At 39.8% G+C, this 27825-nt stretch overlaps 1 protein-coding gene across 2 annotated transcripts; it reads left to right on the top strand.

Annotated features, from left to right (window-relative positions):
• The first annotated feature begins 1163 nt into the window (after positions 1-1163).
• Positions 1164-26866, top strand: pip5kl1 (phosphatidylinositol-4-phosphate 5-kinase-like 1). Of its 2 annotated transcripts, XM_046375902.1 has the most exons (10): positions 1164-1237; positions 9712-9927; positions 16547-16597; positions 16723-16877; positions 17270-17394; positions 19414-19448; positions 19549-19604; positions 19732-19844; positions 20126-20288; positions 24206-26866. In XM_046375902.1, the coding sequence occupies exons 2-10, from the start codon at positions 9718-9720 to the stop codon at positions 24648-24650; spliced, it is 1353 nt and encodes a 450-aa protein (XP_046231858.1). In that variant the 5' UTR covers positions 1164-1237; positions 9712-9717; the 3' UTR covers positions 24651-26866. The 2 variants fall into 2 exon arrangements, with proteins under 2 accessions (XP_046231858.1, XP_046231857.1); XM_046375901.1 differs by lacking the exon at positions 1164-1237 and having other exon boundaries at positions 9449-9927.
• Positions 26867-27825: the final 959 nt, after the last annotated feature.

Genomic DNA, 27825 nt, shown 5'->3' with positions numbered 1-27825 from the left:
TCTTAAACCTTATAGACAAAAGTATCCAGCCCCCAGGGGGCTGTTTGTTAGAAGTTGTTGTCATCTAGGTGGATAGCTTCCTGTGGAAGATTTTTTGGTACGACTGGGAGAGGTGACAAAGTACTCTATTTGCAATTTGATGCTGTATGTGAGAGGTTATGTTCTTTTCTGACAATTTCCTCATCACACTGATATTTTTGCTATGAGGAAGAATGAGAAAACTATTTTTATAGAAGTCATTAGGTGGCTCAGTGAGTCAGCAGTACTCACTTTGTGGCTGCAAAGCCAGCATTAGTACAAATGCAAAAATGACCTTATAGCAGGCAGAAACCCCTGAGCAGACCCAGGCTATATGTGGACAGTGAGAGAGAGAGAGATGACTGACTCTGCAGTTCCCCTCAGCTCTGCAGAGCTTTTCAGCTCATTGTTGGCAGTGTTACAGCTCACAGCCTTACTGCTTTGGTCCATCCACCTCTCTCCTCTCTCTCATCAGTCATGTTTCCAGCACCAGCACCAGTTTTTTTTTCCCCACTGTACACTACCTGCTTAGGGCCCAGCAGCACACACAATTAAAGACTAGCTGGTGAACATACCAGCTTTAAACAACTAAAGATATTTGTTATTGGACAGATTGTTGGATTTGCAACGCACACCGCCATTGAATTTAGACTTAAGCTACACTAAATTCTTGGCTGGAGAAACATCACATAATGAAGAGGGTGTGCAAATACTTTGCCGTTACTCCAGAATTTGTTGTTGCACAGCCTCAGCCAACCAGTCAGTGCCATTTGCTAGCATATGAGCTCAGTAGTGCTGGTGCTGGCACTGAGGCATCCGCTCGATAGTCCCGCCGCCTGCCACCACTTCCATCCATCAGTGCTCTTCAGTTATTGATCTGTTTTGTTTTGTTTTTTATTTTTTATTTTTTTTAAATTACATACTGTGTAGACCATTTTTTCTAAAACTGTTTCGCAATCAGCTTTCATCTACCTTTCAATCTAATAGTACTTAATTTATTATAATATTGCTTTTTCCGGTGTGCGCGGCTGGCCGCTCACTGACAGCGTTTGGGTGTGACAGCAGGCTAAACTAGTCCCGCGCGATGTCAATACCCACAGAGTGTACCCGGTGACATGTGACACACACACACACACACACACACACTGATACTGACAGATAACAACAGACCGTGCCCGGCGGCTGCGCCCCGACTTGCTCTGCGTCCACACAACCTGAGGTAAGTAAAACGCTTTACCCTGAACATGACAGCTTTCGCATGGTAACACTGGATGAGGTGATTTCACGTTGGCTTTGACATATCTCACATTTTTCCCCATCACTGCTCAGGAAAGGAGAGCTCAGAATTGAAATGCATGTTTTTTTTTTTATTGTTATTAATAAGAAATCCTTCTTCTTTAGCTCAAACATTTATCCTGCTAATATTCAGCGGTGAGGTGTACGTGGAAAACTACTGTGTCACAGTGCGTGATCTCATTACACATAACCGGGTTTCGTTGTCCATATTGACTAAGCATTTTGATTATCCTCATCCGCAGGCAGTCAGGCAGATACCCTTCTCAGACAGTGCCCGTTTTCTTGGATAATATTTGTCACAACAAGTGAATCATGCCACATTGTGAAATAGTCTCTGCAACACATAAATTAAAAATGATTAACCCATTATAAGGTCCTTATCATAAGGTGGGAAAGTCCGTTTTAAACAAACCAGCTGTTTTTTTAAATACAAACTTCTAAACTATTTCCACTAAATGTAGTTGTGGGTAAAATGAGATTATATATATTATCCAGGACTTAATAAGACAGTCTGTGTGCTTGCATTGCATACTCAGCATCACTGGTTTGACACGGATGGTGGTGAAAGGACATGTTATTGGACCTAATGTCTTCTTCTTCTTCTTCTTCTGTTTGGTGCCAAGGGTCCAACTGAAACATGATTCCATGACAGGGTGCCCACCTGATGGCCCTATACACTCCCCGTGACTCTTACACTGACAAACAAAATCATACTGAAAGCCATTTATTCTTTAAGACATGGCGAGGGACATGAATCAATCAATTGGTAAATCTCACGGAATTGGAAACAGTGGTGGTTTGACAGCAGAGCAACATTCACATTAAACTATGGTTTACCAACAAGCACAGTGTGGTTTTCAAGGGTCTAAAAATAAAAAAAATACAAACCTTTCAAACAAATTCACACGATTTTTCAAAAACATATATATATATATATATATATACTCACAGAGAAAAACAAAAGCACGATTAAACAAACAAACAAAAAAAACAAACAACCCAAACTATCACATGACTTCTGGCACAATCTTTCTGCTGTGCTTCTGTCTGGATGTTCTCACAACTATCCGGAGTAATCAGCCCTCCACATCAGCAGAGGGTGCTATAAGTTCATTTAAACTTGTGGTGGTTGAGTGGAGCAAAGTTTTGGCTCTTCATTCTACTGAACACACACAGCTGGATTTTATTACAAACGGGTGTTCTGCATTTATTGGTTTGTTACCGTTACTGTACTGTACTTGGTCCCCCAGCATCCTCTTATCATATATCATATCATCACATATCACATATCATATTTTCTCTAGTCCCGCATAGGTTATGACAGCTGATTATATTTTTCTCTTTTTCAGTCCATACTTTAATACCAATTGAGTCATCATTTGTGTTTACATGTATAACCTCATTCCATTCCGCATGATGTTCGAACTCTGCTGCCTTTGCTGAACTCCTTGTCAGCTTCCCTGAAATGGTTGCAGCGTATGTTTTAGCCATTGACAGAGCCCAATTTCTATTCGCTAACATCTAGAGGAAAATTAGCTCCAGAGACATGCCATGTAACCCCAACCAAATACGCTAACGCAATGCAACCACCACAGCATGACACACTGCAGAAAAACGCTGAGGATATGACAAGACAACAGTGAAACAACAGTAACAGTGTTACCCGGAGACACGGTGCTGAACGTGGCTTGGACACATGTGCTACAGAGAATAGCAACAGTACAACTCCATAATAATTGACAGAAATGAAATATAAATGTGTCCAAGCCATGCTCAGTGTCTTCTGGAAACACTTGTCTGGAAACACTTGAGACGTTGTCTCTTTCTGCATTTGCAGCTGTTGTCTGTGATGTGTTTATGCTCTTTGTCAATTTGACAACACATGCAACGCAGCAATTAGGAGATGCGAATACAGAGATGATTTCCTAATTTGCTTGAGTCATGTTTGTTTGCATCTGTTTTCTTGAGCTGCAGTGCGTCGAGCTCTTTCGGCCACCGTACAGCACTGCTGATGTTAGGTCTGCATGGCAGTGAAGATGGAAAACAACATGAATATCGATAGGCTGTTCAAGAAGCTAACATCAGTGTTAGCCTGTTGGAGGAGCTAACTGCGGCCTTTAAATTTATAATACCTTGACCATGCATTAATAAGTATATATAATCTCCTCCAAACTGACATCAGTTTAGCCTTTCCAAGCTCTACAGACTATCCCTGCTCCACGCTTGTTGTGATGTCATAAATCATGTCTGTAGGAAAGCAAATTAAAGTCAGATTTTCAGCGAGGACGTACTAAAGTTTTCACTTTCAGCTGTGAATGTGAAAACAGCCTTATAGCGTTTCTCCACATACTACATTTCACACAGTGAAACTCAAACATTCAACCGTAGGAACAAGAAGAAAAACATTTTTGAGTAGGAGGGGTACTTCAATTAAAAGCTAGCATCTTTCGATGCTATTCTCAACATGGAAGAAGCCCTCTTGCCATCAGTCGTATCTGGAGCTCCACAGGAGTGCGACAGTGTCAGTGAATTAGGATGTAGTTTAAAAAACAAGTCCACGTTATAATGTGGAGGTTTTTGCCTGGGAGGAATTCACTACTACCAGTTCTCCGTTTAGCTTAGTAAAGCATGCATACATGCCTAACTCCCAAGGTGGATCCTTCTGCAATAAATCACAGCTCGACACACACACTTGACAAGTCGAATGAATCACAGGAAATGTTCCAGAAACCGCTCTGTGGTTTTATTTTTAGCGCTAATAGTCATACTGATTTCATATTTTACTACTGCAATAATTGCAATAATTGTTGGACACCTACACACTTGACAGCGGTAACAACAAAGTCTATTACATCTCTTGCTATAACCTCATTTTATAGGTATTTGCTATTTTTCTTATATATGTCATTGGGCTTAACCGGGGCCAGGGAAACTAATTTCGTTCCATCTCATGTTTTTGAAGCTCATGAAGCTCTGTGAATCCTTGGATTTGAATATGTGGGAACTACAGTAACTATATGCCAAAAGAGAAAGGCAAACTTTGTGTGGGCAGAAATTACACACGCTAACAAATGACAAAAAGTGTTACACAAACTATTCATGATTAGTACCTGAGTGTGAAACCCATCAAGTCTGAGCATGGCCATAACAAGGAGTGGAAATCATTATTTTTGTCTGATGCACGAAAACTTCTGCCAGCAAGTGTGCAATTGCCCAATGAGCACACATACTGACGTGACTGAGTTGCATTATTGAAACATGATACACTATTAATTTTGTAGAAATCTAAAAAGAGAAAGTGGGTTTATTTGAGTAATTTTTCCATTAAGTCACACCAACTTGCCATTTCAAAGGTGGCAGGTTGGTGTGGCGCACTCAAAACTTCTCAAGAAGTTTTGCGTTTTGAGTGATGCTTGGTGCATTGAAATGATCGCACAGTGAGCTTCCCAAGAAGTTGACGAATGAGAATAGTTACTTGAATTTCACACGGGATCAATACAGTATCTATCTATCTATCTATCTATCTATCTATCTAGTTATAATTTGTGTGTGAAGTTAAAATTTTGTCTATTAGAAGGGGAGAAACAAGCAGCACTGTTTGCTTTTTTCCCAGAGTTTTCTGTGTTTAGTTAAAATGGGAGCTTAAGTGGCAGATGGGTGACATTCCTGCCGCTCCAGGACTCCTTAAGACAAAAGTATAAATTTGTTTACCTTCAAGTTAACACCAGTGAAAGAAAACAAATTTCCCTACATTTAAATGTAAAAATGATGTGTGTGGAGTAAAAATTTATACAGAAGTTTTTTAGATAAATTTGCATCTTCCCTCCACACAAGTTCTGAACATTCCATGCAATACAAACACATTATAAAATCGCAAAAGGAGGGAAAATTTCCCAAACTGAGATTGTGAGAAAGCCAGCTATCAAATGTCCATTTATTCAGTTGAGCTCTCAGATTATTTGACAGTTTGAATCATATTTCTATGTTAACATATTGCATAACCCAAAGTTGTTCATCAATTTCCTGACATTCCTTATGAGAGTTCTTTCACAAAAAAAAAAAAAAACCCCAAAAAAAACAAAAAAAAAAAAAACAGTTTGGTGAATCGTTGCTAAAAGAGATTGCACACAAATACATACAACTCAATGTACTCATGCTTTGCACATCAGGCACACAAGAGTATAATTTTTTTATTAACAACAGATTGCATGACTACTTATATGTGAAAGATGTCACTTATGGTGACAAAGCCACAGATACAGTGGTGCTTAAAAGTTTGTGACCTCTTTAGAATTCTCTATATTTCTGCTTCTAAAAATGACTCTAAACATCAGTGGATTTTCACACAAGTCCTGGAAGCAGACAAAGAGATCCCCATCAAACAAATGAGACAGAAATATTATTCTTGTATACTATTATACTTTATTTATTCAGGAAAATGCAATCCAATATAACATATTTGTGAGTTGCAAAAGTATGTTAACTTCTAGAATCCATAGTTAATTCATTCAAGTGTGGAAGTGTATGATGGCATGGACAAAGGAGCTTTCTGAGGACCTCACAGAAAGAGTTGTTGTCGTTCATCAGGTTGGAAAATGTTAAAAAAAAGAAGAAAAGCCTTCTCTGAAGGTTTGGAACAAATCCACAATCAGACCGTGGTTACCCTTCCTAGGAGTGGTCGACCAACAAAAATTACTCCAAAAGCTACATGTGTAATAGCCTGAGAGGTCACAAAGCAACCCAGGGTAACTGCCAAGCAATTGAAGGCCTCTCTCATGTCCGCTAATGTTGATGTTCATGAATCCACCCACAGGAGAATACCAAGCAACCATAGAGTGGATAGAGAAAGGAGAAAGCCACTGCTCTCCAAAAAGAACATTTCTGCCTATATGTAGTTTGCTAAACATTATGTGGACAAGCCAGAAGACTATTGGGGAAATGTGTTGTGGATGGATGAGACCAAAATAGAGGTGTTTGGTTCAAATGAGAGGCATCATGTTTGGAGGGGAAAAAAAACTACAAAATTACTTAGTATCCTTTGGGTTTGTTTTGCTGCATCTGGGCCAGGATGTAATGCCATCATTTATGGAACAATGAATTCTGAATTATACCAGCAAATTCTAAAGGAAAGTGCCAGGTCATCTTTCTGAATCACAGGAGAAACTGGACGACAACAACAGCAAGACAACGACCCCAAGCACACAAGTTGTATCAAAAGAATGGTTAAACAAGAACAAAATGGGTTTCTTGGAATGGCCAAATCAATGTCTGGACCTCCAACTGAAAGTTTGTGGAAGGATCTGAAAGAAGCGGTTCATGTGAGGAAACCCAAAAGCATCCCACAACTGAAGCAATTCTGTACTGAGGAAAGGGCTCAAATTCCTCCAAGCTATTGTGGATAACTGATTACTGGAAACGTTACATTGCTGTTATTTCAGCACAAGAGGGTCACACTAGATACTGAAGCAAAAGTTCACATATTTTTTGCAACTCACAGATATGTACTGCTGGTTCATTTTCTTGAATAAATTAATGAACAAGTCTAATATTTCTATCTCATTTGCTCCTCTTGGTCTACTTTCAGGACTAATGTTTTGAGTCAGTTTTATGCAGAAATATAGAAAATTCCACAAAATTTTAAGCAGCACTGTAATTATCATCAGTATTGAGTATTTTTCAGCTCATTGTTTTGCTGCTTTGGTTCACTCATCTCTCTCTTCTCTCATCAGTCATGTTTCCAGCACCAGCAGGCAATGTTTTATTATTATTATTATTATTGAATGAATTAAAAAGCTCTAATAACCTCATTTTACACTATCTGCTTAACAGCCAGCAGCAGACAGACACAGTTTGAGGCTAGCTGGGGAACATAGTGGAGCATTTAACACATAGGAGAGAAAAGACAGTGTTCAGACATGCAGTATTGCTCAAAATATTAGGTAATGAGGGGGCAAGAAAATTTTTGACGCTCTAAGCAATTGCTGCAACCTGCAAAGTGAGAGTTAAGTAACAGATGCAATCAGTAATTGTGAGGTGTGAGCAGGCTACTTTTTGTTAGCCTTTCAGCTTGTCTACTTGTACAGTAGGTCTATATGTACTGTAATCATCTCATAACACCTTCCCTTGTAAAACTTGTGATTTGAAAGTAATCAATGCACACAGCGAACTGGACACAGAAAACAAACTCCCAGTTTTTAATTGTCCAGAAGAAGGCTTGGTACACAGAACTGCAATCCAACAGGCAAATAAATCCAACAAGGGCAAAGGCAAAAACAAAGCACTAGCACAGAACCAAGGCAAACAACACAAGGAAAATGCTTGAATGCTAGGCTAAGAAAAAGTTGGCGGCAAAGGGGAAGAACAAGACAGCTTATATACTCTTGGGGCACTCTTTCTGCTTATGTACCTTTTAGTCATTACTGTGCATATCTAAAGACAATAACAGCAGGAAGGGGAGTGTCTCTCCAGAGCTTGGACATTTCTCCCAGAGTTCAGAAATATTACATATAATATACATTGTTTTGAGCATTTCTTCACTTAGACCTTTGCACTTCTCGCATTGACCATTAAAATGATATCAAACATGAACACATTTTCATCTCATAGTACATAAGATACATTTCAAATCCAACATTTAATCAAGTCCTTTCACTTCAGTGGGCCTGGCTGAGCAGGAGGTGTTCAAGGTCCCTCACAGGGTGACAAGTGACCATGTGGTCAGGACCAGCTGTGGGGGGTTCAGAAACAATTGGGGCAGCCCATAAAATAGCCTTACATTGGAAATATTGAAATATCTGGCTTTTGATCTTATAAATAACTCTTTATGTTCATACAGTTCAGCAAGGCTGCAGAGCATGAGACCAAAACACTGAGCTGAAAAACACTAAAAACCTCCACAGAGCTTAGGGGAACTGTAGAGCTGAGTGATAACTGTTTTGCTGTTCATCACCACCTGTCATAATTATCACATTACAGAGTCCAGGCTTATTTGACATCTTTTCAACATTTATAGTGCATTTTAATATCATTTACACAAGGCAGTATTTGAATGATTATAATATTCAGATTTCCTTTAACATGATAATGAAAACCCTCTGTCTGTCTAAACTGTTCTCTTAAAGATGTGATGTGCCCAAACCTGAAGAGCCTGAACATTCAAGCAGGAAATCAAACAGGGTTGCGCACGACTGTGATCAGACAGAAAGCTTTTGTTTCTTCTGCCAAGTGAAGCTCTGAGCGTCGCTAGTAACAGAGAGAAGAGCTTAAAAGGTGCAAAGGGCTTTCCATCATGCTTGTTGCTATGGTTACCAAGAGCAAGGCGGGCTAACATTGTGATGTGAATGCAGTGGCAACTGAATAAGTTGGACAGGGAGTATAATGTTTCATTGGAGTTATCATTAGCTTAAGAAACATTAACTTAATTCAGTTCAAATCATAGTAGTAAAGTTTGTAGAAAACGTATAAGATTTATAAAATTTGGATATGCATGTATCCAGTCAAAACCTTAACAGAGACTGTTCTTAATAATGCACACAGAGCAGAATTAGTTGAACAATCCCTCCCCAGCTACAAATGAGTCACTGACTCTTGCATTTACTTGGTGAAAAAGTTAATAAATCATTTCACTTAAAATATGTTCCAACTAATAAGTAATATCTTTCTATGAAATGCTTTAAACAGATGTTACTCAAACAGGAGGAAATTGTTCTATTTGCCAGGGACTACTTACAGTAATAATAGGTTATTTAATAGGTAGGTAGGTAGGTTTAATAGGTTTAACAATGAAGGTCTAGAATGAAGACAACAGGAAAATGTAGATTATCACTATTTGAAAGTGATCCTTATTTGTTTTATGCTTTATGTAAGTAAAAATGCCTTTTGGTCCTGCACCTGTACCATCTTTTAAAAATTCAAAGGCAAGAATGTGTTTTGGTAATAGATTCATTTACATGTTTTTAAAATATATTTTGTATTGGCACAGTTGTTATCTAATCACCTTTTTGCATTTAGCATCTTATGCTCATAGTGGCTCATTAATTAATGTGACGTTATTGTACTTTTGCTATTTTTGCTATTTTTTTCTCCATTTACTGCAACAAATACAAGAATTTGTTATAAAGAAGAGATGTTGTGGTTGAAGGACCTTCATTATGACATTAACCACAGCACAGCCCATGAAGCTATGATCTCTTTGTGTTGGTCTCCATAGTTACCATGTTAAAGACTCACCTGACAATCAGCTGTCTTTTGTGTTTGTCACTGGCCTCTCTGGCCTCTACTTACTCTTTGATTTCTTTTTGCTGGAGCTCTGAAAGCCTCATCTGTGTTTCCAGCGCAGTGTCACATCACCGTATAGCAGTTATATGATCAGGATCTGAGCCTTTTTCTGTATCCCAGATAGACATGTCAGCGGCCGCAGGTGGTCTGGAGATGTCCGATCGCCGTCAGCGCTCCAGCACGGTGAAGAGGAGGCGGTGGGGAGGTTTGAAGCAGCAGTGGAAGCTTCTGGGCTTGTTTGAGATCGATCAGCAGCATGAGTTCTACAGCCTGACCTGCATGATGAAGGAGGGATTGGCAGCAGCCACCCAAAGCACCACTGACAGTGCACCTACAGTGAGTACGGGGCAGCAGAGGCAACATTTCATTAATCTGCACTTACACACATGTACAACATTTAAAATCTAAACACTTTGTCTTGAAAAGGAAGCATCTAGATTTGTAACATTACAGACAGGACCTCAGTTTAACTTTAGGAGTGTGTTTGCCTGTGCATTAAAACACCATGCAAGTTTCAAAGTAAATGTAGAGACGGGCAGACACCAGTGAAAAAGGAACAAAACAAACAAAGAAAAAAACAAGCACAAACAGCATGCGACAGGTGATCATTAACATACTGCTCAGGGTAAGAACATAGATGTCATTTGAACATTTGGTTTTCACTAACTGAGAAAAGGTCTTAGAGCTGCTGCATCCTTTTGAGCACGAAAAATGTTGAGTAAAAAACAAAAAAAGTAAAGTAAAACTTGGATCAAACAATGCTTTTTGTTAGTTTGTTTTTCCATATACTTTAAGAAAAACTTAATTTGTTTATCTATTTTCAAACAAACATACAAAGTGCTGTATGGCTTAAAATCAACCCCCCAAACATACAAAGACCATCCGTGGTGAGTGTAACTGAATGCAATGAAAATGCTGCAACCAATGTATGGGCTCATATAGAAAACAATGCATATGTTTTCATGGGGGCCCCAGGGTGGTTCCCTCATTTGCCAGGCTTTTAACATTGACAGTCTATAATGGGGCTTTCCAAACAGGGTGTTCTTACAGTATGGAATTAGTTGTTGTAGTCTGGCTGCTGATTTCACTGTCGATATGGTCAGCAGCTGTTACAGATGGCAGTGACACACCTCATGGGGGATTTTAATGTTTTCTCAAAAAGACACCAGAACTACCTGAGAATCACCAGGCTTCTATGTTTTTGTATCAAAGTTGAAAAATGAATCTGTGACTGGTGGTGGGGGTGCACTTGTCTGTCTGTGTCTTATTCTGTCCATCTGTGTCAAATCCATTTCACCAAGCTGAGATGACTTGTGTTGCTGTCATAGTTCTAACTAGGGCTGAGGCATAGGGAGAAAAGGTGCTCAGATCCTGTTACAAGTTGCCTGACAAACAGTACTGCGATCCAGCCACAGATTACTCTAATATTGCATCAGCCATGAGCTCCCTGGCTATAAAACTTCTAGTTTTTATGAGTCAATTCAGAAGAATTCACTTCACTTGACAAACAGCAAAAACCTGATGTAACTGTTTATTTGTAGGGAGGTTGAACTCTATGACTTGAAGGAATCCTGATCAATAATGTTGAATGTTGAAAAATTAATATTGGACAATATTTAACCTTATTGATCATATTTTTTAAAACTCTCAAAGTACATGTAAACATCATCCAACACTGTTTAACTTGATTTAACTTTTTTCATTTTTTGTTCTTCTCCCTGTGCCTGCATGGGTTTTCTCTGTGTACTCCGGCTTCCTCCAACAATCCCAAAAACATGCACATTAGGTTAACCCTGTCTGATTGTATACATCAGGTTTTTCACAGAAAAAAATATTACACTACTCATGTGGAGGACTGAAAAACTCATGTATCAAATATGATACGTTTGTGGTTATATGGCTGCTCTACATTACTCCTAGGTGTGATTGTGTGCATGTGTGATTGTCTGTCTTTGTGTGTCAGCCCTGTGATTGGCTGGTCACAATCTAAGTTGACAACTGGTTTCACATGGGCCACAAGCAGTGGTCTCCTGTGCAAAGGATCAGTGTTCCACTGACTTTGACGCTCTTTATGCTATGCTACTGTCATTATCACCCCCTGTTGTTACAGCACCTTCATACACGCATGTACTTTTCACACCTAGGTGAGGCAAAGGTTCACACTGTCACCGTTTCCTCAAGTGGATTAGCAGGACTCATCTCTGAGTTCATCTGAATCCATGTATATATAAATCATTCACCCACCAACAAATGAACAGATTAGTTTCTCCAATTTCGAGTGGGGACTTGATATCTGAGTGACACCAGCTGTATGCAGTAACTATTTAACCATAGAGGCCCATGCAGGCCAGCTAATCTGTTGCTTGTTTTACTGTGTCATGGTTTACCTGCCCCCACCCCCTTATAACATTATGAAGGCATAATTCAGTTATTATCGCAGATGTTTAGCATAGCCTTAGCCTTATGCTTGCTATTAAACTGCCAGCTGTTGGTTGTTGGTTGTGTTGTGTGTATCTGCAGTGAATTCGTCAAATTGGTTGCATGTGTTTTTTGTCTATTTGAATGTGCTAAATTGCAGCATGATGAGTGCTCTGTGCCATCGTCTAAAAAGACCACCAACCAATAAGCGCAGCGATTGTTTTCGTCCTCCATGTGAAAATGTACGAAAACCACAGCTGAGTGGGGAATTCCCTTCTGACCAAGGCCTGAAACAGTGGCTACCCTGCTTGTGCTGAATGAACGACTGTTCATTGTGTGTCCAACGACAGGACAGTTGGATACACAATGCTGCTTCACCCTAATCCCTGTCAGACACATTCTGCTGACTCAGCAGGCTAATGCATAACTGTTCTGTCTGTTGTTATGCCTCCAGGCATTATGTTAAAAGGGAGGCTTTATGTTTTTGGGATTTATGTCAGTGCCACTCGTGAACATGTTATCTCAGGAATGCCTTGATGAAATTTCTTCAAATTTGGTACAAACATCCGCTTGTACTGAAGGATGACCTAATTAGATTTTGATGATCAAATGTCAAAGTGAACCCACCATATCTCAATGATTCATATATTAATTATGCCAAAATATCCCACAGATATCTAATAGGATAGAACCTCTGTTGAAACTTTACTTTTCTTCCAATATAAATGACACAAATGTGTCTCCCCTGACTTCCAGTGAAGGGAAATCTTAATGCTTTATCATACCAAGACATTTTGGACAATGCTATGCTTCTGATTTTGTGGGAACAGTTTGGGGAAGGCCCTTTTCTATTCCAGCATGACTGTGCCCCAGTGCACAAAGCAAAGTTCCATAAAGACATGGTTGGATGAATTTGGTGTGGAAGAACTTGACTGGCCCACAGAGAGTCTTGACCTCAACCCCATCAAACACTGGATGAGTAACAATTGCAAACCAGACCTTTTTATCCAACATCAGTGCCTGACCTCATAAATGCTCTACTGCATGAATGGACAAAAATTCCCACAATAACACTCCAAACTCTTGTGGAAAGCCTTCCCAGAGGAGTGGAAGCTGTTATAGCTGTAAAGCTGTCTATGTATTTAAAATGTAATATCATTTATGTTCCTGTTGATGTAATGTCAGGTGGTCCAATACTTTAGTCTATATAGTGTATATCATGTAAGTCAGGACAGACCTGGATGTGAAGTGAAATTTGATTGGCTGGTCAAGGCATACATAGTTTATGAATTATGACACATTACATGCTTACATATAAAAGAAATACATATAACAATTTGTATTGTATTTTGCTTTGTCTGATTTGTTACTTATTTAGACAATTTAGAGCATCCATATTCTGCACAGTGGTCAATCAAAAATCAGTAAATATCCCCATTGATCTTAGCTGTGTGTGTGGTTAAATCAGTTAAACATGTAACTTATAATATAAATATAGTGCAACTGCCCAATAATAATCATTTGAAGTGGATGAAGACTCTAAACATCAAGTTCAATCTAGTTCTATCTGAGTCAGTGTGTCAGCAAACTGCATATGTGTATTGTGTATTTCTGTATTTTATCTTTCTAATATTTTAAAATATTAGAAAGATTTTACATATTGATTCTGGGTAGTTTGAAGAGTATATATTAAAAATCCTTCATATTTTAATCCATAATACAAAAACTTGGATGATTCAGTACTTGTGACGACTGAATACTGCAAAAGCCACCTCCTCCTCCATCACCCTCAGCACTGGTTCTCCTCAGGGCTGTGTGCTGAGCCCCCTCCTGTACGACTGCTCGGCGAGGCATCCCACCTGTCACATCGTGAAGTTTGCAGACGACACAGCAGTAGTGGGATGCATCAATAACAACGATGAGTCGGAATACAGAGAGGAGGTGGAACACCTGGTGCAGTGGTTCAGAGAAAACAATCTCTGCATCAATGTGACGAAGACCAAAGAGATGGTGGTGGACTTCAGGAAGGACAGGCGCCCCACCCCTCCACTGCACATCGGAGGAGTAGCTGTGGAAGTGGCAGACTGCTGAACTCCATGTCATGCCCTGTAGACCCCACCCCCAACAACACAGACCTGCACTACAAACACTTTATCCTACAAGTGCAATATTACGGACTACTTTCCTGGACTACCTCAAACTTGTGGTAACAAACAGCGGAGGAGTTGATGGCGGGGTGGAACGGGCGAATGAGCTGAATCAGTTCTTTAACAGATTCGACACAGGGATTCAATTCACTTCAATTCAATTCAGTTCACACTTCAAAGGACTCCTCAGCAGTACGGTTGCAGCAACCAGCCACTCCAGCCTCTCTCCCTCCCCCCACATTCCATCTGGATGGCCTCGCTCACACCTCGTCCCCAGAAGCCTGGGTGGACCACTGTCACCTGGGTACCACATGCACTCCTCCCCCACCCATCACCCCAACGATGACCTTCACAGCTGACCAGGTGAGAAGACAGCTGCAGAGACTCCGTGCAGGCAAAGCTGCAGGCCCAGATGGTGTGAGCCCCAGGGTCCTGAAAGCCTGTGCCCCCCAGCTAAGCGGAGTACTTCATCATGTCTTCAACCTGAGTCTGAGTCTTCAGAGGGTCCCCGTGGTGTGGAAGACGTCATGCCTCGTTCCTGTCCCGAAGACGCCGCGTCCCAGCGACCCCAAGGACTACAGGCCTGTGGCTCTGACGTCACACGTCATGAAGACCCTGGAAAGACTCGTCCTGGAACAGCTCCGGCCCATGGTCCAACCACTTCAGGATCCCCTTCAGTTCGCCTACCAGCCCCGCCTTGGAGTGGACGATGCCATCATCTACCTGCTGAACAGAATCTACACTCACCTGGACAAGCCGGCAAGCACTGTGAGAATCACGTTCTTTGATTTCTCGAGTGCGTTTGACACCATCAGGCCGGCTCTGCTGGCTGAGAAGCTGACAGCGATGCAGGTTGATGACCCACTGGTGTCCTGGATCGCAGACTATCTGACGGGCAGACCGCAGTATGTACGCCTGAAGTGCTGCCTGTCAGATGAAGTGATCAGCAACACCGGGGCTCCACAGGGGACTGTCCTCTCTCCCTTCCTCTTCACTATTTACACCACAGACTTTATGCACTGCACAGAGTCCTGCCATCTTCAGAAATTTTCTGATGACTCTGCAGTGGTTGGGTGTATTACTGGGGGGGATGAGAGAGAGTACAGGACGGTAGTGGACAACTTTGTCACATGGAGCGGGAAAAACCACCTACAGCTCCATGTGACAAAGACCAAGGAACTGGTGGTGGACCTGAGGAGGACTAAGCCTCCAGTGACCCCTATCAACATCAAAGGGGACACTGTGGAGGTGGTGGAGGAGTACAAATACCTGGGGGTGTACTTAGACCACAAACTGGACTGGTGCAAGAACGTGGACATGGTCTACAGAAAGGGCCAGAGCCGCCTCTACTTTCTCAGGCGGCTGAGGTCCTCCAACATCTGCAGGACGATGCTGAGGATGTTCTATGAGTCGGTGGTGTCCAGTGCCATCACATATGCTGTTGCCTGCTGGGGCAGCTGCCTGAGGGTGAGGGACACTAACAGACTCAATAGAATCATCAAGGAGGATGTTGTCCAAAATAAGGACTATACTGGACTTTCCCTCTCACCCTCTCCACAATGTGCTGATCGGCTACAGGAGCTCGTTCAGCAAAAGACTCATACTGCCACGATGCACCACAGAGCGACACAGGAAATCATTCCTGCCTGTCACCATCAAACTGTTAAACTCAGCACTGTGACCGACACACTCACTCACTTTATATATACAATGTATATATTGGTTTTTTACACATGTACATACCTGTATTTTAAATTTTCTTAAAAAATTTGAATACATTGCAAATACCTGTACTTTGAGATTTTAGTTTTTGTTTATCCTATTTTTATACTCCGCACTTTTCGCCTTTTTGGTCGAGAATACTGCATGTGCAATGTCTGTAAGAACAAGAATTTCCCTTCAGGGATAAATAAAGGAATTCTGATTCCGATTCTGATTGCACATACTTGCACATGCATGTTTGTGCTGCACATGCTAAAACTGGCTTCTTTATTTAAATGTTTAGTTTTATTTTCTATTTGTATTTAGCTTATATATTCTATTTTTATTTAACTTTTCATTTCATATTTTCATATTCTACTTTTTACTCTCGAGACCTGAGTCCTAATTTTGTACCATAAACATGTAAATGTGAGCTGGTATGACAATAAAAGTTCCTTGAATCCTTGATATATGTATAGTACGTACATGTACTTTGCTCATAGTAGTTTTCTTCCCTTTATCTGACACTGTCTCGCACTCGTGATAATACGATATACTCTGTATTTTATACAATGTGTGTGTTTTATTTGGCGAAATAATACAAGTGTAATATATCTAACGTTAAGCTCAGTTAACAAATAGCTCAGTTCTAACTGTCACTGACATCTTTCTTCTTCCTCCCTCTGTAGAATGAACTGTCAGATGATGATTTCAGACTGGAGGTCACTCAGATTCATAAGGTAGGATAATGCGTCTGGATAATTAACAGGACTAAATTATTGCAATGATAGTTTCCCACGGCAAATTTAGATCCTCTGTGTGTGTGCGTGTGTGTGTGTGTGTGTGTGTGTGGATGGGTGGTTAGGGTTTTACAATGGAGACGTTTGCAGGCCCAGTGTTTGCCAGCCTGCGTGGGTCTTTAGGAATGACAGAGCAGGAGTATCGGCAGTCGCTCTGCTCTGAAAACTGCTACCTCCAGTTCATCAGTAACTCCAAGAGCAAGGCGGACTTCTTCCTGACGTGAGTTACTCACACACAAGATTGTTCCACTGTTTCTAACAGACTTTAATCCATATTTTGTAATGAAATCCTATTTGCTTGACTTTAAACCCAAAAGCTATCTGTAACCATAACTCTAAACCTAACCCTAGCTGTAGCCTTTGCCTTAACCTCAGGAATAACTAAAGTGAACTTACACATGCACAGAAAGAGGTGCACAAAAGCTTTAAGAAAGCGTGTTATTGCTACTCTAAAGTTGAAGACACATTTAATGACTATATCCAGTATAACTGGTCTTAGACAAAATATATAATAATACCGAGAATGATTTTCATTATAAAAGGGTCAGAGTTTGGATTGTTGTATTGTTTATTGGATAGACATCTTCTTTCTCTCTGCTTTTGAACTTCTAGAAATGATAAACGCTTCTTTTTGAAGACTCAGAATAAAAGGGAAATCAAATTCCTTCTGGCCAACCTGAAGATCTACATGGAACACCTGAAGAAATACCCCCATTCACTGCTGGTCAAGTTCCTAGGTGCACCCATCACACACACAGACACACACCAAAACAAACTGAGTTTGATCTAGATATCGACACAAATCAGTGAGCACTCGAGGACTAATGAAATTTACACATTTAAGATGTTCCTTTATAGAATATTGAATTAATACTGATTTGTCTGTGTCATAGGTTTCATTATTAGGTTTCATGTGTGATGACTGAGTTTTTGGAAGTGTTGCTGGACTTCCCAAACCTCAATGGTGTATGTTGCACTTGTGACCACACCCCAAATTGGTGCTTGCACAGCGGCTGACGGGAAACCCCTGCTGTGCAGTGCAGCGCAGCAGCAGTATTCTTTGTGAATTTAATTGTTAAAGGACCACACCACTGTTTTACCATGTTGTTAGCCACCAAAAATTTGTGTTTTACTGTATTAGCAAAATCAACTTGTAGAAACTTACAGAAGCATCATTTTATATTAGCATATCGAGCACAGACTGCAGTGCAAGCTCTGTGGTGGTGCTTTTCAGGATGCTTAAACATTTTATATTCTCAGCAGAAAACCTTTTAATGCAAGAAATTGACAGACTGACAAATTGGTATCATCTGTGTTCAGCAGAGAAAGAAGTATTCAGATCCTTCACTAACAAGTAACAGTACAACATTATATAAAAATATGCCCTTGCAAGTTTATCTACTTTAAATAGATCTGAGTAGCAGAGTTTAGCAGGGTTGAGATCATTAATAGAAGTAAAAATATTAAACATTTTTAAGATTCAAGGTGGGTGACTGCAAGGCAATGAGGATAGGACCTAAATGCAGACAACAGAGACAGACAAGAACAGTTTGGTGGAAAAAAAAATGTAGAAAGTTCAGGCAGACAGCTACTGGTACAAGGACTAAGTCAGGTTCAGGTTCAGTTGGCTTGGCGAAGGCAAGAAACACATGCAAACTTTCACAATCCTACAAAGGAACAATGGATCTGAGCCGATATATGTAGTGAGTGTCGGATGAGGGAATGAGGCTGGGGAGATGGAAAGGTGGGCTTTGGCACGGGGGATTTGTGGTCAGAGAAAAGACATTGTGACAGTAAGGTCTCTGCTGGAACTGGCAACAAGTTCATAGACATGTCAAATGTCACAGTGGGCCCTGAATACACACAGATTTCTTTGGTCCATAAGGTACTATAATTCAAAAAGAACCTTTGGAACCACTGGCTTGACATTTAATAATTTGTTGCACTTTCTAAATGTTTCATATGTTTTTATGTGAAAGTAACTGTTAACTTAAATTGTAAAATGAATGTAGTTGAGTAAAGACAAAATGCAATCTAGAAGTTTAACGTAGCATAAAATAGAAATCAAGCAATTACATCAAACTTACTTGCTTAGTTGTGAATTAAACGCACTTGGTTACTTACCACGACTGTCCATGTTGGATTATTGTTTATCATCTCATCATAAAGTCTTAAGGCTATTGCTTGTAGCTATGCCTTAGGGCTGGTATCAGGCAGTCAGTCAGTTTGTCCACCACTTTGTCCAGTACAATCTAATATTTTCTGTGACAGAGCACATAAAGCATGCATCTGTGTTCTGCCCCATGTAGTAATGAATGCTTCATTACTACACAGCCATAACACAGTGGTCAAGCGAAAAAAGAAAACACGTGCCAATGGACAAAACACGACAACATTAAGAACATAAAACGTGATCCAAATGCACAACTGCACTGTGTGTTGCTGTGTTTGTCTCTTTCCGTGTGCGTGAGTATTGGCAGTGCACTCTACTGTCAAACTGAAGATGTTTCATTCATTTGTTTGTATCATCAAAAGCCCTCAACCCCAATCCAAAAAAAAAGGCTTCTTCACACATCCCGCACTTTAAATAAACTCTGATTTAATGATAATGTGCAACGTGAAAGGATTCACTTGCAGAGAGAAAAAGCGAAAGAGACTAAAATGAATGCTATTGTTAATCTGTGTCTGCTGAATGTATAAGTGTTATCAGATAATATGTTGCACTGGTCTGAATGATTTCTTACTATTTTTTCAAGGTGTTCACAGGATCAAAATCCCACACCGACGGAAGGTACAGATCAATCACCATCACTGCTCTGTGTGACATTATGATCATGGAAGGTTACAAAGCTTTATAAAGCACATTTCTTATTTTCACTTGTGTTTCGCAGAAATACTTCATTGTTATGCAAAGTGTGTTTTATCCAGATGATCGAATCAATGCCAGGTCAGCTTGGTTTTCTTGTCTCCATAAATACAAAGCATAAGTAGCGGCAATATTATTAATGTGTTAAAAACAAGAATCAGACAGCGTAGGCTCTTCTTGTGGTTTGATGGGTGTTTTGTATTGCTAGATATGACATTAAGGGCTGTGAAGTGAGTCGTTGGACAGAGCCTGCACCGGAGGGAAGCCAAATTATTGTGGTTCTCAAAGACCTCAACTTTGAAGGCCAGTACATCACCCTGGGTAAGCAAACAGATTGTGATGTTTTTGGGGGACTGTGAGTCGTAAGAAGCTGTGCAAACATGATAAGAATAATATCAAGTTGGCCTGAGGCCTGAGGCCAACTGCTTGGCTGGACCAAAACCAGAATGCATTCCTCTATTGCAAATATCTAATTCGAATAGAGCTCAGTCAGTTTTAATGGTGTGTGAAAATGTTAGTAGTTGTAGCGACACATTAAACATGCTGTACATTTGCAGTTTGTTTCTTGGTTGTAATGTTACGTGGTCTGTGTATGAGTGCAGACCAACAGCGGTCCTGGCTCCTGCGGCAGGTGGAAATCGACACACACTTCCTCCAGAGGCTCAATGTGTTGGACTATAGTCTCCTCCTGGCTCATCAGCCCTTACACCAAGATGAACGCCACCAGAGTCTCTCCTTCGCTTCTCTTATCATGAGAACCAAAAGGTCAGTGTCTTAAAGTTGGTTCTCTGATATTTCATAACTACGTTTCTCTGCATTTTGCGAGCTGTGATCCTGTGTTTACTTCGCTGATATTTCATTTACAGCGCAGCTAGAGTCGTATAGTCAGTACCGATAAACAGTACAGCACTGGGCAAGACAAGACAAGGCAGTTTTATTTTACAAAGTAGGTTTCATACACATATTCATGCTGCTGTAGAGAGGGTTTAAATAACTCAGTCCAAAGTTAGAATAGCACATTTGAAAAGAGCACAAGAAAAGAGAAAAATCTATATAGCAATGAAATAAAAAATAAAAAGTGGTTGAGAAAAATAAGGTTTTCAATCTGGCTTCTGTTTTGGCAGATCAGGCAGTTGGTTCCTCTGCTGTGCTGTAGAATACGAATACAAACATGAACATAAACACAAATATGAGTACAAATACAAATATGAATAATAAGACATGTCATACAAACAGACTTGCAAATGTAAATTCCTCATAAGACTTGCATAACTAATGTGACCAATGAGTGAAAGAAACAAATTTTGAATATTTTGAATTAGTTTCATGTGCCTGATGGCCTTTTGGGAAATCCTGTCAGATGTCCATCACAGTAAACGGCTTTGCTTGAAACTTTTGTTTTGTCATGAGATCCCTGACTGTTTTTGAGGTGATAAAAAGTTTTGTTATTGCCTTTACAAGATTTGATTGATTGTTTTTTTTTTTTAATCTGATAAACAAAGTCAGTGTCAAAGCAAGTGAACTGAAACCAACCGTTTCAAGCAGGCTCAATCTGGTTTTCACCAGGGTTTGACTGACAACTCTCACACCAGCCAAAATTAACCACCTTAATTGGGCAAGTGCAGTTCTGCTCAGTGTTAGCAGGTCACATCATGTCATCCCTCACCCAGGTCGGGCAGACGTGCAGTGGATGTTGTGCAGGCAGGAAAGCAGTTAACAACATGAGATATGGGATAGATGGGGAATGTTCAGAGACCCCCAGCAGTCTAAGCCTATGGCAGCATAGCTATAAAATGGTTCAGTTACCTGAGCCAGCCCTAACTTTAAGCTCTATCATAGGGAATGTTTTTAGCCTGGACTTAAAAGTGGAGAGAGTGTCGGCCTCTCTGACCCATGGAGAGAGTTGGTTCCACACCGTAGCTGAAAGCTCTACCTCCCAGTCTGTTTTAGAGATACTGGGAACCACTAGCAGACCTGCATTCTGGGAGCGAAGTGTTCTACTGGGGCAATAAGGAACAATGAGGTCCTTCAGATGGGACGGAGCTTTGCTATTGAGAACCTTATAAGTCAATAGGACGATTTTTGAAGTCTATTCTTAATCCTACAGGAAGCAACCAACTGGACCAACTTCTCAGCGTCTCTCTGAGAAAGGATGTTCCTTATTTTAACTATGCTACGAAGGTGAAAGAAGGCAGTCCTAGTGATAAGTTTTATATGGGAATTGAAGGACAGGTCCTGGTCGAAAATAACTCCAAGGTTCCTCACCGCTGTAATAGAGTTAAAGGTAATGCCATCCAGGGTGGCGGCCCAGCTAGAAAAAGAGTCCCTGAGATGTTTATGTCCAAATACAATAATTTCTGTTTTTTCTGAATTAAGTAATAAGAAGTTATAGGACATCCAGGACTTGATGTGTTTCAGACAGTTTTCCAAACTGGTAGGATGGCTTATGTCATCCGTTAACTCGGTTAACTGGAAAACCCATATCAGACAGAAAATACTTCCCCAACAATTGCGCTATTTCATCCTGTTTGGGTCTGCTAAAAACTACAGAGGCCAGCTTCTTTAGGAATTTACCTTTTCCGGGAATGTGAAACTGCAACTTAACTTTATGTGCGGATAGTTATTTTTAACTGTGTATTTAGTACTGAGGAAAACCACAGCTGAAGACATGAGGCAGCAGTATCAGTAAAAACAACTTGTGCGAGATAAAAACCTATCTGCTATGTAAAAGAGGTTCAGGTGGACCAACACAAAACCAACGCAAAATCCCATTACACATTTCAACATATTTGTAGTAATAGTTCTAATCAGAATACAATTTATAAATGTAGTGATTTTCATGATCTTTTCATGAGACACTTTACATAAGTTAAAAACAAACCAGTAAAATATAACAAACACAACATTAATCACCCTTTAAAATCAGTTCAAAAAGGTGAGGTTCGATTAGTGATTTGAACGCTACATGAATGCTACTTCCAGTGGGAAAGGGCAGCTATGGAGAAGGGGATTGGCATCAGAGGAGCGGAAGCTGTTCTGAAGGAGTGTGCTGATGGAGCAGGCTGTTGACTGAGGAGGGGGCTTGCTCATGGAGGGCTTTGTGAATGAGGAGAAGAGCTTTGGAGTGGATCAGTTGTGGGGCTGGGTGCCAGGGGATGCACTGGAGTTTATTCAATTCTGAATGGGAAGGCATAGTTTGTAGCATGCCTAATATGTCAATTCCACACAGCTGTCTTCCTTACACACTTGAATTGATTTTGCCATATTTCTTAAAATAAATATGTTGCACATACAAAATTGAGAAAAGTGTATATTGTAAACAAGTGGTGATCTGTTAAAGAGATTCGTTCTAAGCCAGAACTATTGATTCCAGTGTGACTCATGCAGCCCCACACGCAACATAAGCACATTGAGAATTGAGCTGGCTGTCTGGACTTAGACTTTAGTGTATTGGGTTCTGATGTGCTGTGGATTCCTTGACTGTAAGCCAAACTGCTTACCCACACAAGCAAACTGATTCACCCATGGTCTTCTGACATTTCACAAACACCATGGAAATAGCAGTGTCTCCATCACAAACACCTACAAGTAGTGCAGAGCAGACAGTGAGTCAGCTTTTCTCTGTCATGAAGTCTCACCTCACAGAAAATCATAGTAAGCAATGGTCCAAGGAAGGGAAGCATTAAAGTGGAAATGACCAGAACTGCAACACATGAGCAATCATTTTAATAATGTTTAGCCATATTACTTTCAATGGATAACAGTACTGTCTATCAGTGAGTCCACCACTTTACATACTGTATCTCAACAGCTATTGAATAAGTTGCCCTGAATTTTTGCACACATATTCGTGTGAGCCAAAGGATGCATTCTACTGACAGATGAGTCCCAAACATTTCCTTTTGTGAATGAGGCACATCAGATTTTTCAGTCAAATGAATAGATATTTTGAAATATAGTGAAATATTCTCAACCTCAACATCCAAAATGCCTCTCCATCCCTTTCTTCAGACTTACCCACTTTCTCTAACAAATTCATTGCTGTGCACGGGTACAGTCTATTTCCCCAGTTCCAGTCATCTTATATCCACATATATTCACTTCCTTATATTCTCTAAACACCATTCTGCAGTAGCCCCTTCAGTCCCAGCCATCTGACCTTTCCTGCTCGTTTTCTCATCTGTTCCTACTCATCCTCATCAATGACTTAGTATGGAGTCATTTCATTTTCACCAGTATCCTGATACTGATCAAAGTTGTCTAAATTGCTGTGCCTCATTGCCATGCTGATGTTGATGTTGTGGACTTTAGATTTGGTCTTGCGCAATAAAGCTTACGCGTGTATTTTACGATGGGCAGTAACTGCAATAGCTGAGTCATTTTCTTCAAAGGACACAGCATGTTGTTAAAGTCAGATAAATTACATCCTAGTTAACTGATTCTCCTGAAGGTTACGCACATACATCATGAGTCAGAAAATGAAACTACACAGAAACATAATGTTGTGGAAGACGATTTCATATGTATTCAGGGATTCAATTTTAATGCTCCAGTTTGTTGTGCTGTTTTGACTCGTGCCTGTCCCGACAGCTCACTTTACAGTGTACCAGTGAATTTTGAGGAAGGCTACTTCATTTCTCTGACTCATACACAATGTTGTACCTGTGGCTTTGTGATTTTAGATCTGTGAATCCAAGCTCCAGCCCTATCCTTGAAAGCATAACCGCTGTCCCAGGGGAAATTCCAGAAGATGACTCCAACTTACTTTTATCTGATGTAGATGGCAGCGATTTGAAGCATTCACAAGCACGAGATGCATCAAGCGGGGGCACTCTTCAAAGTTGCCCAGAAAATACAGGGCCAGATTGCGACACAGATGAGATTCAAGATTTTAGAGCCCAAAACCGACGTTTACTGCCCAATTTAAGGAATCCTTTGCATGTCATTGATGGACCTGAGCAGCGCTACTTCATTGGGATCATAGACATTTTCACAGTTTACAGTTTTAAGAAGAGGCTGGAGCATTTGTGGAAGAGACTGAGACACCCAGGCCGGTCCTTCTCCACCGTCAGCCCACAGACTTACTGCCTCAGGCTATGTCACTGGGTACAGGACCATACAAAGTAGAACTTGAATTAGTGGTGGAACGACACATGTTCCACCCAACCCTTTAATCTTTCCACATGCTCAAAACACAAGCCTGTAGACAATTTGAGCACAGCAATATATCTTCTACAGGTATACATCATTTTCATGCAAAACAATAAGATTGGCAATAGGGCTAAAATTTAATATGAACAGACCAAAAATATTCACAAAAGTTATTGCCATGTACTAAATAGTCATTTTTGCAAAACATCTAAATAAACAAGACAAGCTGCACAACCCACTTTGTGTCTGGCTTTAAGAGTAAGGCCTGTTGAGAGAGCAAAGGTTTGAAGTGCGTCGAGCAGTGAATTTGAAATAGGGGAAATTAATTTAACTAATTAAGAGATATTATTATTGTGAATCGAATAGGAAATGTGCAATTAAATTTACTGAGCCCAGATTTTTCTTTATTCAAACTAAGTAATAAATTTTGCTTGATTGTAATCTCTCTCTACAACACAATTTTGCAAAAGATGATTGATTGTGCACTCAGAGTAGTTTACTCAAATAAAGTACAGTGGGGGAAAGTGACTTTCAATCAAATGTGATGTATCATGGAGAGGCTTTGAAAAAAAATACAGCTGACATGCCTTAGTGGAAAAAGACAAATGTAAGTCTGCCTGCATGTACTTCCAACCCCTATTTCATGGCCACTTTGTTTTTCCAGTATGTGGCTGCTTTAAAAGGTTTAATAAATACTGTACTTTTTGGCAAGTAAAGCATCTGGAAGCAAAAGTGTTTGCAGCTCTTGATTCCTTTTCTCTTAAAGTTGTGACTGTCTGGGATTAAAACAAAATATGCTGTTTGAGATGTCAGCATTCAGATTTTCCAGCAGTATAGCATCAACTCAATTTGCAGTCTTTTTAGTATTTTTATATTTTCAGTAGCTGTACAATGGAAAGGTTGCCTAACCCTAACCCTTATTTGTTGTATTTATTTACTTTTTTTTGAATTTTTGCATTAGTCTCCTCAGCACTGTCATGTTCTGTGTTGTTCTGAAAAATAACACAATAAACCACCATACATGTAATGTTCAAAACATTAACCATTCATCACCAGTTGAAAATAAATGAAAAACTGAATAAAAAATAAATGACCTCACTGATGATTTCATTTAGTTTGTGTCCTATGGGACATTTAAACAGTGAAAATGATGATGATGAAATGAAATAATTAGAATGTTTAAAAGTTTGCATCTTTTTCTATCTTTTGTCTATAAGTGAGCCTATGCATGGACTTGTTTACACATTTGTTATCTATGACATATATTTTGGGGTACATATCTTTGTATGCTCATGTGGGCCCACAGAAGGTGAAATTTAGATCATGCAAGATACTCAAAGACATACAGACACAAAAGTAGAACTTTAAATAGTGAAGGCTGAGTGGATTTCGTCCACCTAATACTATTACCCTATATTGCTGTTACAAAAGGGAGTTGCTTATTCTTTCTTCTGAGTAAGTGACAGGCCTGCTTATGCCTATTCATGCACTGACTATGTCCATAGATAGTAAATGCTGTTGACAGGAAGAACTTTATGCTTCTGTAATGCTGAAATGGAACTGAATACATGCAATGAACTATTTGAGGAGGTTAAACAGATATTTTCTTCACTGTGCTGATTACTTAATTTTGTACATTTCCATCCCTGTATTTCCATTAGTAGATTCCAGTGTCTGGTAAAATATGTTTTATTGCCAATGTAGCTTTTACTGTCTTTCTTGATTTTAACCTCTTTTGCATTAACAGTGCACGAATTCAGAGCTGTGCTTTCTCTACATACAGAAAATGTACACGCTGAATCACAGAGAACATTTCTGTCATTTTGATGTGGTCTCATTCTCCCACAGAGTTCAGCAGTGCCACTTTAGAATATGATATTTACATAAAGCTTAATTAAAAAATGTTATGTTTGTTTTACTGGCCAGTAAGTTTTAACACTCATTTATGACTGTCTGAATACAAATAATGAAACTGTGATAATGTTCTGAAGCTGCATATTTGTGCCACCAGAGAATATGTTCTTTGTCTGGTGTCCTGTCTTTTGTTGATTGATTGCCTCACACACACCGCAGCTACCAAGGAGACAGCCTGGCACCTGGCATCTCAGTGTTAGAAAAGGAACAAGAAAGGCAAGCATACTGGCACCTTTCTGCCGTCTTTCTTGTTCCAGTATGCCTGCAGCTGTATGACTATGTGCAATGTACAGGTATTTCATTGGCAGAATATACTGCACTGATGGTACTAGCAATTATCTCTAAATGAACAAAATACAGTAAATGTCGTCACTATTTAATGACTTCAACGTACATTATATTCATGTAATAATAATAATAAAAAATAGCAAAGTTTATCTGTATCAAAAGTGTTGCAGTGCTACAGAGTGTTTTACAACAAATAGATAAACATAAAAACTTGATAAACAGACAGTAAATTCTTGGTCCCATTTAGTCTTAAAACATGAACAGGCAGGAGGTTCCTGTCTGAGGATCTCCGGCTGGTCACTGCTTTGTAATGATATAGTAGTTCTATTATATTCAGGGGTCAGGACACTAAGGGCTTTAAAGGCAATATGTCAAATGGGCAGCTAGTGTAAGGTCATTAAAATAGGTTATAATTCCTCTTTAATTGGTTCTGACTGAGAGTCTTGCTGCCGCGTTTTGAACAATTTGGAGTCTGTTGACTCAGTATTGAGAGTATTTTTGCCGAATTCCTCAGATGGCAGTAACATGTCTGGATTACCTTGTTAATGTGTTTTCACAAGTGAGGTTTATGTCAGAAAAGCGTACAAATGTTGGAAAAAAGGTTAGAAATATAAGACATTTCTCACTGGATGTCTTATACTGATTCAAACGAATAGCATTGGGTTTTGAAAGACAGTCAAATAGCTGGCCTTGCATTTCTAACCTAGTCAAAGAAAGATATCATCAACTATTTAGTGATAACTCACCTGAAGCCTTGTCTTCCTCTTCTTTACATTCACTTTTCAGTGTGTGATGTCATCATTTATTAAGGGCGCCAATATATTTAACATGAAATTAAGCTGATTAGAGGTGATAAACTCAAGTCTTGATAGGGAGAGTTCTAACATAAAGAAGATGAAACTTAACTGAGGGTGATGGGGTTAAAAAAAGAAGTTGTCCCTCAAAACCC

Source organism: Scatophagus argus, chromosome 20 (assembly GCF_020382885.2).
Source record: "Scatophagus argus isolate fScaArg1 chromosome 20, fScaArg1.pri, whole genome shotgun sequence".
In the NCBI taxonomy this organism is placed as follows: domain Eukaryota; kingdom Metazoa; phylum Chordata; class Actinopteri; family Scatophagidae; genus Scatophagus; species Scatophagus argus.
This window is presented reverse-complemented; position numbering and strand designations above follow the sequence as displayed.

Bases quoted from the DNA above. Each gene is read 5' to 3' on its own strand.
- pip5kl1 (XM_046375902.1), top strand. From the start codon at position 9,718: ATGTCAGCGGCCGCAGGTGGTCTGGAGATGTCCGATCGCCGTCAGCGC. The intron at 16,878-17,269 runs GTGAGTTACTCA...TTGAACTTCTAG, and splicing joins AAGGCGGACTTCTTCCTGAC to AAATGATAAACGCTTCTTTT. The intron at 20,289-24,205 runs GTCAGTGTCTTA...TTGTGATTTTAG, and splicing joins CTTATCATGAGAACCAAAAG to ATCTGTGAATCCAAGCTCCA.